Here is a 17,083-nt window from a genome sequence, read left to right as displayed (position 1 = left end):
CCAAAGCAGGGAAGGAGGTGGCGGGAGCTGAATGATCTGTGAGGCGCTGGTGGAGAGCACACGCCGGCAGCGCCGGCGCTGTCCGCAGGCGGGTTGCGGGGGGTCTCAATTCAACGCACAGGGCTCGGCCTCGTGAAGTACGTACATCACATCGCTCACTGCTGAGGCAGCAGGGGCATTTCTCCTCCTTTTTGCAGAGCTTCGGGTCGTTTTGCTTTTAAAGGGAGAGCAGACCGTTTCGGAAAGCGGGAGGCTCGGTGGTGACGCAGAGTTTTCTGAACCACCGGGCTAGCCAGAAGTATAAAATCAGGATTGTTCTGCGTAACATGGTTTCGTTCGTTTGTTTAACTTTCTTTTCCAGTCCTTTCTGTTTTAGAATGAACTTGGCCATATGGTCGCGCTCTCAGTGTATCTGACAGGAATCTCTGATTGCATCCTGCACAAAATCAAATGTGCGCTTTACTGCGCGGTGTGAATAGCAGGCAAGCTATGAAAAATGGGCCTCTTGACAGATGCAGCACTGTCGTGGGAGCTGGTGGCCAGCAAGAAATATCGAGATGGGGGGAGCCGTGACAGGCAGCAGGTTCGGTGCTGGGGGGAGTGCTGACCTGACCTGATTGTGTCCAACAGTGAGAGCAGTTCTGCTTCAGTGCAGAGCCATTCAGAAGGAAGCTGCTTAGGCAACAACAGATGGTACAGCAAGCAGCTGGTAGGGAATACTTGAAAGAAACTGTACCCTGTTTCATAACATGTTCATTCCTTTCATTTTTCTATATGTTAGCTCTGCTGTCTTCTAAAAGCACTGTTTAGGGTATGGTATCTCCTGAAGGGTTCTGGATGAAGAATTTTTCTTTACCGTTTTCTGCTCCTTTAAAAAAAAAAAAAGTGCATTCGAATTGTGTGCTACTCCATATACAGATGAAATTTGTGCTATCCCAGGAGTGCAGATGAAAAGACTTCAAAATGCTGCATTTAACCACACAGGAAAACAATTACATATTTGAGGAAAGGGCACTGAGAGGTTAAATGAAAAGTTGGGCCTAGAGGAAAGCTGACTGCTGTGGAACAACACAGCAAATTGTTTTTAACATATTACCCAGCAGAAGTCCGTATTTAAGTTAAAGTAACTTAAAACAGTTCTATTCAGCTGTTTTAAAATCCTTAGGTTTAGATCTTGAAGCCCCTTACATGCCCTTCACAGCAGAACTCCTGGAAACTTAGTCACTTTCAGTATGTTTGAGGATTATGGCCTGTTATTAAGCATGCACAAATGTTTGTTTGCTTTTAATTACTGAAAAGTAAAAAAGTCAGCTCTGCTCACCATTGATGTGAACTGCTACAGACCCATAAACTGTTAGAGAGTTGCAACAGTCTGTATTAGCCATCTATCCTATCTGTAGACTGTCTCCCTGATTTCTAGGAAATAGCAGAGTCCTTTATTCCTTTGGTACTTCACCCAGAAAATTCAATAGTTGGGCTTCTCCACCAAAACCTGTGGCTCAGCTCTGACCCGAAGGGACCACGTCTTTGGAAGAAAGGGTAGTTCTCTCTCCGTATCCATTCATTCCTCAGCCTCTTTGTTGAGATGGTCAACAAGGATACCAATTGTGACGGTGGTTTTCTATAATATGGACACCTGCCCATTAGGAAATGGACGGAGACCACCAACTCATTTCACATAAGCTAGCAAACAGCTGTCAGATGGTAAACAACTTGTGGTCACTATTGTTCCTGGCTGGATTAGAACCAGTGACCCAGAGGTGAACAGCTCATATCCTGTTACCAAGGACATGTGTCACAGCTCAGTAAGCAGCTACTGCGTTTTATGTTTAATTGGAAAGTTTGAATTACATCTACCAGTTTTGCCTGTTTTGTATATTCTTGTATATTTCAAAGCTTCTTGTATTTTTTTTTCCAGTTTGTACTGTTCAATTTGTCAGTTTAGGGTTTTATTTATTTATTTCACTTTCCAATTTCTCAGGACACGAGGCCAGAAATATATCAAAAAACACATTCTTTTTTAGTGATCTGTGTATTGTACCTAATCAGTAATAACATTTTTTTTTTTTCTGCCCATGGGTGATACAGATGCATACATGTAAAAGCAGCTTTTATTTGATTTTCAGAAAGAAAAGGTTTTAGCTTCTAAAATTGCAGGGAAAGTTTCCCACTGCAATCTGAGGCAGCTGTTGTTGGGCTGTCTTCCTGAGCCTGCAGACAGCTTTGTGTCCTTGTCACTGCTCTAAACTTTGTCAAACTGTGACAGAATGAAAAGTCATCTTTGATGTGTGTTTTTATTTTTGCTATTCATAGTCATGTCAGCATTAATGAAATTTGTAACAGCAACACTGGAGTCCTCCCCAGCATGTGTGAGAAGTAACTTAACTCATATCGTATGATGGCTTGGGAAATAAAAAGCAGCCTTTTGAAGTGTTTTTGTGGCTTTCGTAATTTTTTATATGTATATTTGTAAGCCATAGCCTTCTTTTTTTTTTTTTTTTTAAAGTAATAACAGAGAGCCTGGCATTATCTAACTCGCATCCTGACAGAAATGTTTGAGATGGTCATATTGCTTCTAGATTTTCCTTGAAGCCAGCAGTGCCAAAAGAGATGGAATCTGGTTAAATCTTCATATTGGGATGTGATGATGTCCTTGTGTTGGACACAAGCATGGGAGGGGAGGGAGAAATGTAGATGGTTCACCTGGACTTTGGGAAGGGAAATGGGAGAGTGCAGGCTGCCTCAATTTGGACAGGCACAACTGTTGCCATTCCCTGTGAGCTATACAAATGCATGTGTGTGTATTCAGTGGAGTAAATGTTCTGCAAGAAAGCCTAGATGCAGCAGGGGGTTTCTGACTGTCTGTAGTGTAGTGCTAGCATAGATCATGTTTAATTACAGGATAAAGATTATCATTTTTCATTGAGCTGTTGAACAGACCATTGGATGACCATGTAATCTCTTTAAGGCACTGACTGCTTACCACTATGCAAGCACGTCATTCCTTATGGTTGTTTTTTTTTTTTAATAGCTCAGTTTGAGGTACTTCCTTAACTTTTGCATTACTTGCACTCCCCCTTTTTACTTGCATTATTAAATAAATGAACAGGAAAAAAAAAATCAGTGCAGGTAACCAAAACGCTTAATGATGTAATCGTGATGGATTGACAAGATCCATCCTTAGCATCTTTAGAATATTACATACATCAAATACATGATGTAATGTCTTACAGTTGGTAGTTAATAAATTAACCACCATTGACCCTGTAAATCAACAACAGTTCTGACTTAACAAGTAGACAGCCTTTTAAACATTTCAAGAAGTGAACTTGCCAAATGTCCCATTTCTTATATTGAATAAACTTCAGTTTCAATGAAAATTGAACTCCAGTACCTCTGTACTTTGCCAGTCAGGCCTAGAGGAAGTTAATTCTGAAGAAGGTGCTTCCTTGCTGGCTCTTCTGTCAGGAAAAATCAGGATGCTAACTAATACAGCCTGTGTGCAGAAAAACTGTATTCTGTAGCTGACAAAGAGCGTGATGAGCGAGCAGCACGCACAAGCTCGAACATCCAGGAGAACACAAAGACAGACTCCCTTGAGAGCAACAGGAAGCTTTAAATCAAAAGGCCATTATTTTTCTGTGTCCAATAAGAGGCAGGGTAATCTTCATACCAGAGAACTCAACTCTTATATCTCAATTTCTTTTTAGGAGGTTTCAGTCCTGTGCAATTTTCATTGGGTAGTGCTTTCTGTGACATGTGACAGGTATGAGTATTTCTAATCCTGGTACACGACTCGGACAGGGAGCTGAGGCTGTGGTGGGCTGGCTCTTCTGCCCACCATTGTGATGGACTGAAACCCCTTTTCCATCAGCAGTTTTTGAGTAATGTCCCTATACACACGTAGCGCGTCTATATATCTCTATAGCAGTGTCCTTTATGCTTATACTATATATCTGTAAAGCAGTGTATAGTGTAGCAGTCTTTCTCTGCCCTTTGGGTTGGTTGGTAAAGGTTGAGTCTCAGGTGACCACACTGGGATATAATTGTTGGTCTTTGCTTTTATATGATTACCGAGTCGTGAAGGGTTATTATTTTTTGTTTCTCTTCAGTCCTGTCGTGGCGGTAAAAAATAGCACAAATGGCAGATTTTGCCTGTATTGGGTAACGCTTAGGCAGTAATGTAAGCATCGTAAGGGTATCTAAACCCCTAAATACCTGATCTATTAAAAATAGGGCCTGTATCTTTTGGACCTTTTCAGATCTTCTCATTCATGAAATGAAACCATTGTGCTTGTGTCTATTAGAGGTATGATTTCAGCGCCTTGAGTTGTCACTGTCAGAAGGTTGGACAGGAATGCTCTCATGATACACAATTATAATCCTGGAAAAATGTGCTCACATGTGAACACCTTAAGGCCCATAGTCTTCACAGGGGAGGTTCTCCAGAAAATTTTAAACCATTCAGGCACGTCAAACTTGTCAAGGAAAAACTTAAGCCCTCAAACCAGTAGACATTTCTGGAAGTCTTGGTTTCCCAAAGTCCATCACTCCACAATGGTAGGCAAACACTTTTATCCCAAGTGTTTGGCTCTCAGAAATGTTCTTTTTTAGAGAGAGCTTGCTCTCTGCTAAGGTAGTTGTTGCACAGTCTTTCAAGCAAGGTAGGTATTGAATGGTTAATACAGGTAGCATTGGTATCTGAAAAAAAAAAAAGAAAAAAAAAAGAAAAAACCTTAGGCTATATGTTGCAATTCCAGTAACTTGGAATGGAACATTGTAAGATACTCTGAAATAGAAACATTTCATGCCTTTTGAACAAATGGGCAGTAAATTAGCAAGCAGTGTTTTTTGGCTGTCGCTCATCGCCTGATTTAAGATCAGTCTCTTAGTGGAGCAGAGGTCAGATTTGCTCCTGAAGTTGCTCAGTATGGAAGGGACTGCAATTCCCAGCAGCAGATTCCGTAGCTCTTTCATAAGTATGTTAATGTAATACCATGTGAATTTTGAATGCTAATCATGGGGAAGATATAGGTAATACTGTGACATGCACAGTAGAAATGAATACATCAACTGAAGCACTCAGTCACTTCAAAATTGTTAGTCAGTGGAAATCTATCAGAAATTGTGCTAATGAAAACAAATATGGTTTCACTCTTGTGTCGCTTGAGGATGCATCAGTATTGTGCAAATGTGTACGATAGGGAAGGAGTTTTGGTTTTCTGCATGCTTCTCACTTCAAATGCAGCAGGGCATTTCGGTTTGATGACTGAAACACTGGGACTGTGACCCAAGTGCTCAGTAACGCGATACGGGACCTTCCCCCGGCGGGTCGAGGGTTCTGGCCTGCCTCGAGTCAAGGGTGACTAAAACTGGTCTCCACCTGACAGCTGCTCCTCGCTCCTGGGGGAGGGAGAGGCGGTGGTCCTCACACGGCTCTTAGCAGCCCGCTGACAATTTCTGCTCTCCTCAGGCCCTTCGGAAGGGCAAAGGATTTAGTTGCCTCCGTTTAAGCCCATGGGGAAGTTGAGGAGGAGCAGCAGCGTGCTCAGCGGTACACAACGCCGACTGGCTGAAGCCAGCTCTGCCATGCTCTGGTGAAGAGCGAGGAGGGAGGCCTGTGGGTGACTATTGTGTTGGTGAGGGCAAAGGGGAGACATTTCCTCTTCTCCAGAAAAGCCACTCGGGCTTTTCACAAGAACCAATATTTTGCAACAAAGATGCTGCCAGTAAAGAAGTCCTGTCTTGAACACCAGCCTTCATGCACGTATTTGAGCATTAGAAACCAGTATGTTAACAGAAGTATGGTGCCAGGACACTGATGTTATTATTTTTTCTTGATACTTTTTTCTTCTTTTTTTTTTTTTTTTAACTTTCTTGTTAGCTGAATTTTACAGAAGGCAAGGTATCTCGTTTCCAGCAGACAGACACCCAGAATCTGTTGACAGCACTTGAAGGATAGTGTACAAACTGCTGCCTTGTATTACCATTGGCCATGAGACCATGTACCGATCTGTTATTTAAATCAGTGTTATGGCTTGCAGGCATTTGTGCCACCAACTCAGCTGTCTAGGCACTAAATTATAAGAAATCATGTAAGAAAGGACTCAAAATCCATCAAGTGACATCTCATCTATCAAAAAAAGGGAGAAAAATGTATGGATTTTGTCACCAGAATGTTAAAGGGAAACAGTTCAGTCTGTCTTCAATATGGAATAAAATGAGAGGCATTTTTACTCCATGTCATATACATGTTTGAACTCTGTAGCGTTTTGAGTGTTGCTGTCACCAAATATAAGAAAATAGGGTCCATAAAGGAAAACCACAAAAGACCGCCATATTAATCATTGGTTGTTTTTTCCATTACATCATTTGTCCTGTAGCGTGGAAATTATATGATGAATGTAATATGCCTTTTTTTTTTCTTACAAGTATAAGGAATGAGTTTCTATGGAGTGTGCAAATGTTGAGCATAGTTTTGCATGATTTCAGTACACAATGAGGCTAGAGGCTTTAGGTGCATTTCAGTGACATTTTTAGCAGTTTCACCTAGATTTTGGCACCAGCTATGGATACATATATGCATTTTAAAAAAGCAAGAAGAGTGTTTGAACAACAAAAAAAAGAAGTTAATTCTTGTTCAGCTGATTGTGGAGGCTTAAGACCTCTTGGTATGGCAGCCTCCAGAGATCTTTGCAAATTTTCAGTTAAAATAAATGAAATCACAACTGGTAGAAACATACTGTGTTTTGTTTGTTTGTTGTCTTCTTGCTCTTTATTTCTTCTGATACATTGAAAGGCCACTTGCTTCTGGTCTTGTCCCTGTGTTTTCACATAGTCTGTCTTTGGCAGTCAGGATTTTCCTCTGCTGTTTAATTTCATAGTTTCTTTGTATGTGAGTGTTATGTTGTATAAAGTAACTATGTTTGCCTGTGGAGTTATCTTTACTCTATTTGGCACACAAAATGTATGTAATGGACCCGTCAAAAAAACAATTAAATGATGTAATGCCTTAAGAAGAATGCTCAGCAGATCTATTGTTAAGTTCTGGAATATGTGCCCATGTTCCTGGATGGTTTTGCTATTCCTGTTTTGAATGAAAAGGGGGAGAAAAACAGCTTCTCTTCTGATGACTGACTTGTGTGATGCAGTTTTGATTAGCTAAATCTGCCTTATTCAGTGAAGCTAATGTGGTTTGACAGGACCTTGATTAGGAAGCAATCATTTCTGTTGATAGTAAACAGTTGGTCACTTTCAGCAGAGATAGGAATGCCGTCCTTTGTCTCGAATGACGCATGATTTGTTGGTTTAAGTCCTAGCTAAATTCAAAAGTTAAGTCTGAGCAGAATGGGGGAGAATATAGTACCAGAAGTAGATGTTTATGGTAGACTCCACAGTCCTCATAAAACTGGGGCTTTATTGTCTTGGCTGGCATAGAGACACAAAAGAGGGAGAAAGACATTTTGTCTTCTGAAGTGCTTGCAGCGTAAAGGGCTGCAAAAGAAAGCTCTGGTTCCAAGACATATAGGTTAGGGTAACTGTGGTCCTCTACCCCCTCCTCTGTATTTCTCTAAGACAGAGCAGGTTTTATTAGCATACCGTAGAGTACTGCCCAGAAGGACAGCAGTGGACATGAACATTAGGCTGATGAGTGAAAGTACTGAAATTCAATAAATAAGCCACACACACAAAAAAATATAACAAATATGATACAGGGGCGTGCAAACTAACTTCCAGTGTGGAGTGATTGTTTAGTTATGGAGGATGCTTGAATTTGCATTTAGCTATGATTTCTGTGCATATATACAGTCAAACGTTTGAGGCAAAGTCTTAAGTGTTTTAGTCTTTTATTCTTGATATAAATTAACAAATTTATTTATTTACCATACATATGCAGTAGTAAAAGGGATGCTAAGAAGTAATAAAGGGAATCTAGGTGGGGGAGTTTTACTTTGCTTTTCATTTTTCTCTTACTGCGAGCTGGCCACTTTTAATGGGTGTGAAGGAGATAATGCCACATGTGACAGGCTGAGAAAACGGAGGTTGTTGGTGAAATACTTATTTTTTCAAAGAATTCTTGATCTAGAGATTAAGTGATGCCTCATGCCAAAACGACAATACAGTTTAATTGTTGAGGGTCCGATTCTGACAGCTTTATCCTTGCAGGGGCCCAGCTTCTTGCCTGGTGGTCCTCTTTGCCCTAGGGGCATTTTATGGGTGGGTTGAGGGCCCAGCTGATGTAAGTATGTCCCTGGCTTGTTCAGACTTGAGAATGTCATCTCCCACCCTGCCAACTGGTTGCAGATTCGTCTTCCATTATATGGCCTAGGAAGAGATAGATGTGCATGTCTAATTTCTGTTCACACTGTTGCAGAGCTAAACTTTGGCAGTAATTCAGATCACCAGTGCCAAGGTGACTGGGACTGAAAAAAATGTAACAAATTAGAGCAGGTCTGTAGCTTGGACTTCGCAGAGCAATAAAGGTAATAAATTGTAAGAGATGGAAACAACATGTTGGTGGTATTCTTGTCCTCCTCATCTGGATGTGGTCTTGATTCAGCTAGTTGGCTGAATTAATTGACCCCTCCTCCCACATGCACTTGTTAGAGAGACTACAGGGGAGGTTATATGAAGTATATGAACTCGAGCTGAATGCTTTTCTGTAAGTGGGAAGATAATTTTCCATTCTTACGTAATATTTTTGGCAAGGCAAATTGAATATGGCTCCCTCTAGAGCCTGTCTACTTTGTGGTTTCCCTCTGCCTTTTCCTTTGTTCTTTCTTCCTTTTTTTTTTTTTTTTTTAAATCATGTTTTGGTATGGAGCACACTGTTCAGCTCATCTGGGTTTAGAAACAGATGTTGTGTACTAATTACCTCCTGCATCACAGCATGCTATGCAGGTATCGAACTACTAGGGCAAACAGACAATAGACGATTCTTTCTGCTAAATTCAAAACTACATCTCTTTATGTGAACTTTTTTTTTTTAATTTTATTTTTTATGTAAGACTGAGAGAAATGTGTGGGTTCACTTACTTTTTCCCCTCTTCCATTTTTTTTTTTTTTTTGAGGAGAAACGTTCTCCTTCTGCCTTTGCCAAATTATTTGGGAGAAGAGTGTAAATTAAAGGCATTTATCTTGAAATTTGCTATTGGAGCAGACTGTTTATACAAGTGTAAGAAATTGTAACATAGGAGTATTTGGTCTGGTCTGCAAGGAAAAGGTTTTTCTTTTTTCTTCCTTTAAAAAAAAAGACTTTTTACGTAAGGAATATTGGTTATAACATAGAAAAACTGTTTGAGGCTCCAGTTTACGCATCGATATTTTAGTGCAGTTGGGGCAATGGTGCTTTTATGAGGAATGTAATTTTTGTTGCAGTGTTGCTAAAATAAATTTGTTACTAGTTATACTGTGATCAGTTTGAGGTAGAATAGTCCATGTGTGTGGCAGAGTATTTTTGACTGGAGAGTGCTCATTGTGTGCATCCTGAATAAGCAATTATCGGCTAATACAAATCTGTTGATTTTTTTCCATCAGTTGGTGGACGAGTGAGCCGGGAGCTAAATTACACACGGCAGAAGATTGGAGAAGAGGCCATGTTTAACCCCCAGCTCATGATTCAGACTCCACAGGAAGATGGTGCTAATGTACTAACAACAGAAGCACTCCGACAGCACCTTGACTCTGCGCTTCAGGCCAGCAGAGTACATGTCTATATGTACAACAGGTAAGGGGAAAAGTTTTCCTGTTACCTGTAACCACTAAAAAGTGGACGCATGCTTTCCTTCCCATGTTTTTAAATGGTTAGCACTTCAGAGCCTGTCCCGTAGGACGTTCTGATTTGAACGTCACTTGTTTCTGATACTTGACATTGTGGCATGATAGCAGCGATGATTTGGCTTTTGACAAATAAAATGGGATAAATGGTGTTGGAAGAGATTTAGAAAACGTACCTCTATGAGCAGCTGTACAGTATCCAACACCTGTCTTCAGTAAGGTGTGATGTCTGTGTTCTTAACATATAAGACCTTACTAGTGGGATTCCTGATGTTGAAAAGCCTTCCATATTAGAGATGAATTCCTTTGTTGACACTGTCATGAGGCACATAATGTCTGTGAACACTAGTACAGTTTACTATCCTTCTAGTAGTTTGGATATAAAGGGAAATGGAATTGCGTGAGAAGTGGCAGTGGGTGAAATAACAGCTGTTTGGTAAAGTAGAGTGATAGTAGAATTGGCCTTCAGAGTGTCTGTGCACATACTGAAGGTTGGGAGTTGCATGTTATCCAACAACAAAAATCTTAAAGGTACATCTTAGGAGTGTACCAGTTTTGGGCTAGTGAGCTATCTTCCTGAAAAGTGGTTCCTTCAGAGTTACTGCTTACATGATGATGTGCCTATGGACACTGTCTGAGGCATGAACCCCAGTATCTTTCAGGACATATCTTTGGCACATCAATGAGTTAATGCCAAGGCTCTAATTATCTTTTGCCTGGCTCCTGCTTTGTTTTAAGATGCTAGAAGTTACAACAACAGAAGTCGTAATGTATCTGAAAAAGGAAGGCAGAAATCCTAATGGTTTCTTTCCTCCTGCCTGTGAGAGTCAGTTAGGAATATTCTAGTCCTCTGAGCCTGAAGACAACTTCTCTCAGTTGTGTCATAGAGTAATACCTGAAATCACAAGTGGTCTCATTTATATAAAGCCAGATTTCTGTCCCATTAAGCAATGTGGGCCATCCTGCTCATCCAAAAGCAGCTCCATTTACAGAGAGTGTTTACTATAACTGAAACATATCTATTCTGTAACTGCAAGAAGAAAGGCCTTTGCTTTTTATGTGAGGTGTGATATATCTATGATGAATAAAATTTGCCCTCCTCAATGATTTGCTACTTGAGGCCAACGTGTGAATATGAGTTGCAATTTTAAAAGTATGTTACATTTTAAAAATAACTTTTCAGTAATTGTTGAAGAAAAATGTGTTATTTATCTTTATTACAGACAATGGAAATTGGAACATTTATGTTATAAATCAGGAGAACTCATCACAGAAGCAGGTTACATGGACCAGGTATGCATAGCAGGGATTTCGTTATAAGCTTTTTGTATTCTCATGATTCAGTTTGCTTAGATTGTAGATTGTATTCTATTCTAACTGTGTTTTTACCCCTTCTGATTTTGACAGATCATAGAATATCTTTATCCTTGCTTAATTATCACTCCTTTGGACTGCTTCTGGGAGGGAGCAAAGCTACAGTCAGGAACTGCCTATCTATTGTAAGCACGCTTTTGTATAACTTTCTAGTCTGACTGATTTTAATTGTGTAACTATGTATGATTTTGAATTTTAACAAAAAAAAAACTGTAGTGTCTCTACAGAAAATATGCATGGATTATATTTTTTTTTCATTTCTGATTCTAAGAGTTGATTTGTAGGCATTGATTTAACTCCTATGTTGTTTTTTATTATTCTGCTAGCGTGTAAAAGAAAATGTAAGTTCTGAATCCATGCTTTAAGAATTTTATCCTTCTTTTGGAAATAAACTTTTTTTTTTCCAGTAAATTACAAAAACATTCCTTAATAAGGATTTTATTCCTAAGAAAATATCTTGGGTTAAATCTCAGGTGTTCCTAAGGACCAAAAAAACAAATCCTTTGCTTATGAGATCATTAAAGAAACTATATATAGTATCTTTTGTGGGTGGTTTCTCACAATTTAGAAGTGTGATATTATAAGCCCTGAATCCTTCAAAGAGTTAATTGTTAATCTGTGCAGGCATTTCTGTTAATTATGCAAGAGTTAGCATTTGAGTTATTGTTTCTGTCCTGGTTTGCATATCTCTGTAAAAGCAATTTGCAATGGCCATCTCGTAACCTTTAGTGTACAGTTTTAGATGGGGAAATAAGGGGGTTTGTGTTTTCTGGTTGGGAGATTCGGAATAATGACTTAAGCCTGGTTAAGCAGATACAGTGTGGTTTGAACCACAGAATAAGGCAGCCAAAAGCCTTTCTAGTCTGTCAACATCACAAATTCAGAAGTGGGGGGTGGGAGACGTGACAGTGATAGTGGTGACAGCCATAGTAGCAGGAAAGCTTGATGGTTGATAGTCAAGCTGCCAAGGCATTTGAAGGAGCACAGCATTGTTATAGATAAACAAACATCAGCTTTATTGATTGATTACATCTGCAAGATGATGATTATAGTAACAAGAAGTAATCTGATACTATGAGAAATGCTTTCTTTCCTCAGCCCCCTCTGTTCTTTCCCACTCCCCTCCCCCTAATTCTTTAAAGCAGCAGTTGGCTGCTTTTTTGTTATTTAGGTGCTTGATAATTTGTTTTGCTTTTCTTGCAAATGGAAGTATTTTTAATCTGTGAGTACTCCCTTTGATATAATAACTTTGTAACTGAGTATTTTTGTTAGAATTACAACAGGGTTACAAGAAAAGTACATAAAACAAAAGTGCTATTAAAACACACCTTACACTAAATGAAACAACCTTACCAGTAAGGGTTATAGCTTGTAACAGAAAATGACCCACTTATTTGTGCAAATACGAATTTTCAAAGTATGCTCGTTTCAGTACTTCTTTTGTCTTCCATTTTTTAAATAATTTCTCCCTGGTTTCTCTTGCAGAGGAAAGCCTCCTTTGCAGTGGATCAACTTTGACCCCCTAGAATTCTTGGAAGAGTTAAAGAAAATAAACTACCAAGTGGAGAGCTGGGAAGAAATGCTGAATAAAGCAGAGGTTGGTCATGGTTACATGGATCGACCTTGCCTGAATCCTGCTGATCCTGATTGCCCAATCACAGCTCCCAATAAAAATTCCACCAAAGTAAGTTTTCCTATCCTTTTGTGTATCTGTTTATGGGAGGAGGGACGCAGGGGAGAGAGAAGAAGGTACCAAGCAATATGTAGTTCATATTCTTGACCAACGTCATTTTTCAGTTCCTGTTATTTTCTGCTAGCCCAGACTCTCTAACTTTCCGTCATTTGGCAATGCGATACTTAATCCTGCATATTTAGAGTGAGAGTGCAGTTGTCAGCTGCTGGCCCAGCATGGCGAAGTGGTGATGGGGCACTTAGCAGACTTAATGCAACAGAGAGAGATGGACAACAGAGACTGCTGGAATACAGCTCAGCTACTCTGTACACTCGCACCATGCAGCAAAGCCTTCCTTCAGGGAGGGCCAAGTTTGTTGACATTTGTGAAGAATTTGAAGTAATGGGTCCCAGTTTTATATATCTGTCTCTCAGTCAGGCTTTGGAGAAGATGCTGTTTGATCACTTGATCTGTTGAACACATTTCTCTTTGTGGACCTCCTAGGCTATCTTTAATATCAGTCACTGTAATGCACAGGGTGTTAAGTTAGGGTGTGAGTTTGTCTGAAGTTATGCAACTGCTTAATTGCTTCTTTATCACTTTTTCTAGCCTCTTGATGTAGCCCTTGTTTTGAGTGGTGGATGCTATGGACTGTCAAGAAAATACATGCATTGGCAGGAAGAGTTGATTATTGGTGGTACAGTCAAGAACAGTTCTGGTAAACTTGTCAGGTAAACAAACAAATGGTTAAAGAAAATTTTAAGGTTTTCCCCCATTAGGGTTTGGTTTTTGGAGCACGGAGGGAGGATCATGCAAAATCAGCTGCCTTTCATATGTATTATAAACTGTCGTTTAGGAGGACATGCCTCAAGAGAACAGAATTTAAAAGAGTGATTGGACAATTCTTTAAGGAGGTGTCGTTGCTTCCTGCTTCTAACCTCGGAATGATAATGTACATTGCTCAGAAAAAAAGTTTTTTCCTGGCAGCTTTGTTGTTTAGCATGTATGCATAAAGCACTGAACAGCGTTTAAAGCACTGAAAAACTTTGATCATGTTTTGAAATATGACCAAAGGAAAAAGGGGAAAAATAATGTGGGTGATGTGCTCACACGTTTAACTTTTCTCAGAATTCAAAAATCTCCACTAAGCTTTTTGTTTAGACTTAATATGCAGAAAAGTCTATTCTTTATGTTACTACATCCTCAATACATTTACTACATCCTCAATACATTTTTGACTGATAAAACAAAACCCTTTGTTTCAGACCTCTTGAACAAGTCATGGAACACTGGGGGGAAAAACGTATGAGAGAGCTGTTCTGAAAAATATAGGACACACTAAGCTAAATGAAGCACAATTCTCCCATATTTAATAGAGAGAACTCTTTCTGGAACTTTTGATACGGATTTTGAATTTTTTTTACATTGACACTAAACATGAAGCTTTATTTCTTGCTGTAAGTCTTTCAACAAGTAAAATCATAGAATCATAGAATGGCTTGGGTTGGAAGGTGCCTTAAAGCTCACTCAGTTCCAACCCCCTGCCATGGGCAGGGACACCTCCCACCAGACCAGGTTGCCCAAAGCCCTATCCAGGGATGGCGCATCCACAGCTTCTCTTGGCAACTTGTTCTTGTACCTCACTAGCTTTACAGTGAAGAATTTTCTCCTAACCTCTATAGAATCATAAGAATATACTTAGCCAAAAATTTATGTAGCCAAAGAATATATTCTTAGTGAAAAATAAAATAGTTCCTTAACATTCTAAAATTGTTGGATACAGTTGCATACTGTGGAAAGTCAGGATACATAATTGTCATTGTATACTCCTCAAAGCTTTGCAGCCATCCTGACTTTAATCTGGTATTTCTCTCCAAGGGTTGAAAAAAAAACCACCAAGGTCTTCAAATGACAAATTGCCAACAGCATTTACACGATCTTGTAGAAATAACTGTTCCTGTGGCCTCTTCACAGTAATCTGTCTGTTAATTATGATCCTTACCGCTGATTTACAGGGTTACATTCTTTGCTTACAAAACCTATCCTACCAAAAATAATGGCAAAACTATCATTAACTTCAGGGAAAACAGATTTAGCCTCAATACTGCATAGACCAGTACAGCTGCACCAGATACATAGTAGAATAATTATACTCTGTTCAATTTTAATATGAACACGTGCCCTATAAAATCAAGAACTCCTGCAAGCTCCTATTAGGCTCTCGTTTGGATTTTCATGCCATGAAAATAATTTCCTGAAAAAGCTTATTTTATGCCTCTTCTCCTCTCATTTCTCTCCATGTTACAGTGCCCAGGCTTTGCAAACCATGTTTCAGTTAATGACTCCTAAGCAAATGTATGAACACTTCAAGGGGTATGAATATGTTTCACATATCAACTGGAATGAGGATAAGGCAGCAGCAATTCTGGAAGCCTGGCAGAGGATGTATGTTGAGGTAAAACTGAAAATAACCTAGAATGCTGTACTATAAAATCTTATTGAGATCCACATCTCCTTCTCACAGCTTTTTACAGTATTGCTTCAGGGAAGATGCTTAACTAAAACAGATTTTGCCTCTCAGCTCTAAAGATGATTTATTCTCATTTTAATTGAGAAGCTGCTTGGTTATTCAGATATGAAAAGCCACAAAGGCTTTGCAATTTGCTCTCTCGCACATTTCTGCTTTGCTGAGAGTGAGAAGGAACTGAAGAGCTGCTTGGAATTCACAAGCAATTGGTTGGCATGATTATTCTAAAGGTGTCTGGAAAACATTAGCTAGCCGTTGACTGCTCTCCCAGCAGCAGCCCGGGTGGGGAGGCCATGTGACAGTGCCTGGCCTTTGTGTCCCAAACTCTGACCTCTGCTGTGCTGCCTCTGACCTCTGTGAAATGTCCAGGCAGAGGGGGAGAGAGGAGGACCCTGAGGAGCGTGCTGGCCTTGGATTAAAGGCAAAACTCATACAGCAGCAAGTCAGTGCCAGAGTTACGGAACGAGGAAACCTTTGCACTTCAGCTTTTAAATTAAATGTTTGAAATGAGCTGCGAATGCAGTAGCCTTTCCTGAAGGATGCAAATTTTTGTTTGATAAGGTGTAGCTTGCAGGAAATAATTATAAAATATGCTTGTTTCATATAGCATCAGTGAAATCTCCTGTGTAGGGTGTGTGCTTTAAGAGGAACATAAAGGCGAAAGCAGTTTCAGATGCGTGCTGTAGAAAATGGTAATTTTTCTAACTAGTCACATCAAGTTTTGTTTCTCTTTTCATAGGTTGTTCATCAAAGTGTTGCACAAAACTCTACTCAGAAGGTGCTTTCCTTTACTACAACCACCCTGGATGACATCCTGAAGTCATTTTCTGATGTCAGCGTCATCAGAGTAGCTAGTGGCTACTTACTAATGGTAATAAAACAAATTATATTTATTTATTTGTCTCTGGTAGTAGAGCATGGCTTAAATATCCACTTCACTGTTACCAGTCAGTAATCCAGAACATTTTTTGAATACATAAAAAAAAAAAACACCCTTACAATTCGTAAACATTTGCCTCAGTGTTGTCATCTGTTCCTCTGTGTAACATGTCTAATATGCCTATTTAAAAGTGCCCGTAACAAAGTGTATGTGGGGAAGAGGGTAGTAGCTGTTGGAGAACGATCCACTCTAATATTTTGCCTTTTTTTTTTTTTTTTTTCCCATACCCCCCCACCCTTCCTTTCAGCTTGCCTACGCCTGTTTAACAATGTTGCGGTGGGATTGTGCCAAGTCTCAGGGTGCTGTGGGGCTGGCAGGAGTCTTGCTGGTTGCTCTCTCAGTGGCTGCAGGATTGGGCCTGTGCTCATTGATTGGAATTTCCTTTAATGCTGCCACAACTCAGGTATTTAGGAGCCGCGAGTCCGACGTTATGTTACTAGTACTTCGTTACTGAATAAACACAACTGAATCTTTGAGGAAAAAAAGCTGCCAAAGTATTTTGATTTTAGATTTTATTTGTTCCTTTCTCCTATCTCATAGCTTGTGCTGTGAGAGATTAAGTAACGATGATGTCAAATGATATTAAAGAAAAAGGCAGATATGATTTAGTTTGTATAATTACTAGATTTTGAGCTCTTCGTTTTTCTGTGTCTCAATACAAGTGATGGTATCTGGTTGAGCATAGGAAGCTGCAAGAATATATCAGGATGTTATATTTTGAAAATAACTTGAAATATTATCTGATACTCTTTGTTTACCCAAAACTCAAATTACTTTTAGTGAGATTTTGTGC

At 39.6% G+C, this 17,083-nt stretch overlaps 1 protein-coding gene across 4 annotated transcripts in view; it reads left to right on the top strand.

The window, feature by feature from the left end:
* PTCH1 (patched 1) overlaps positions 1–17,083 on the top strand; it is a 72,411-nt gene that overhangs the window by 18,481 nt on the left and 36,847 nt on the right. For all 4 annotated transcript variants that reach the window (XR_005815251.1, XM_040541117.1, XM_040541116.1 and 1 more), the window contains exons 3-10: positions 9,538–9,727; positions 11,001–11,070; positions 11,185–11,276; positions 12,637–12,835; positions 13,433–13,554; positions 15,131–15,278; positions 16,090–16,221; positions 16,538–16,693. Coding sequence is in view for 3 of the 4 variants with exons in the window: in XM_040541117.1 (XP_040397051.1) it covers positions 9,538–9,727; positions 11,001–11,070; positions 11,185–11,276; positions 12,637–12,835; positions 13,433–13,554; positions 15,131–15,278; positions 16,090–16,221; positions 16,538–16,693 (1,109 nt within the window). In the remaining variant the exon portion in view is untranslated. The remainder of the gene's footprint in view (positions 1–9,537; positions 9,728–11,000; positions 11,071–11,184; positions 11,277–12,636; positions 12,836–13,432; positions 13,555–15,130; positions 15,279–16,089; positions 16,222–16,537; positions 16,694–17,083) is intronic.

This window comes from Cygnus olor, chromosome Z (genome assembly GCF_009769625.2).
Source record: "Cygnus olor isolate bCygOlo1 chromosome Z, bCygOlo1.pri.v2, whole genome shotgun sequence".
In the NCBI taxonomy this organism is placed as follows: Eukaryota; Metazoa; Chordata; class Aves; order Anseriformes; family Anatidae; genus Cygnus; species Cygnus olor.
Note: the sequence above shows the minus strand (reverse complement) of the source record. Positions and strands in the feature narration are given on the sequence as shown.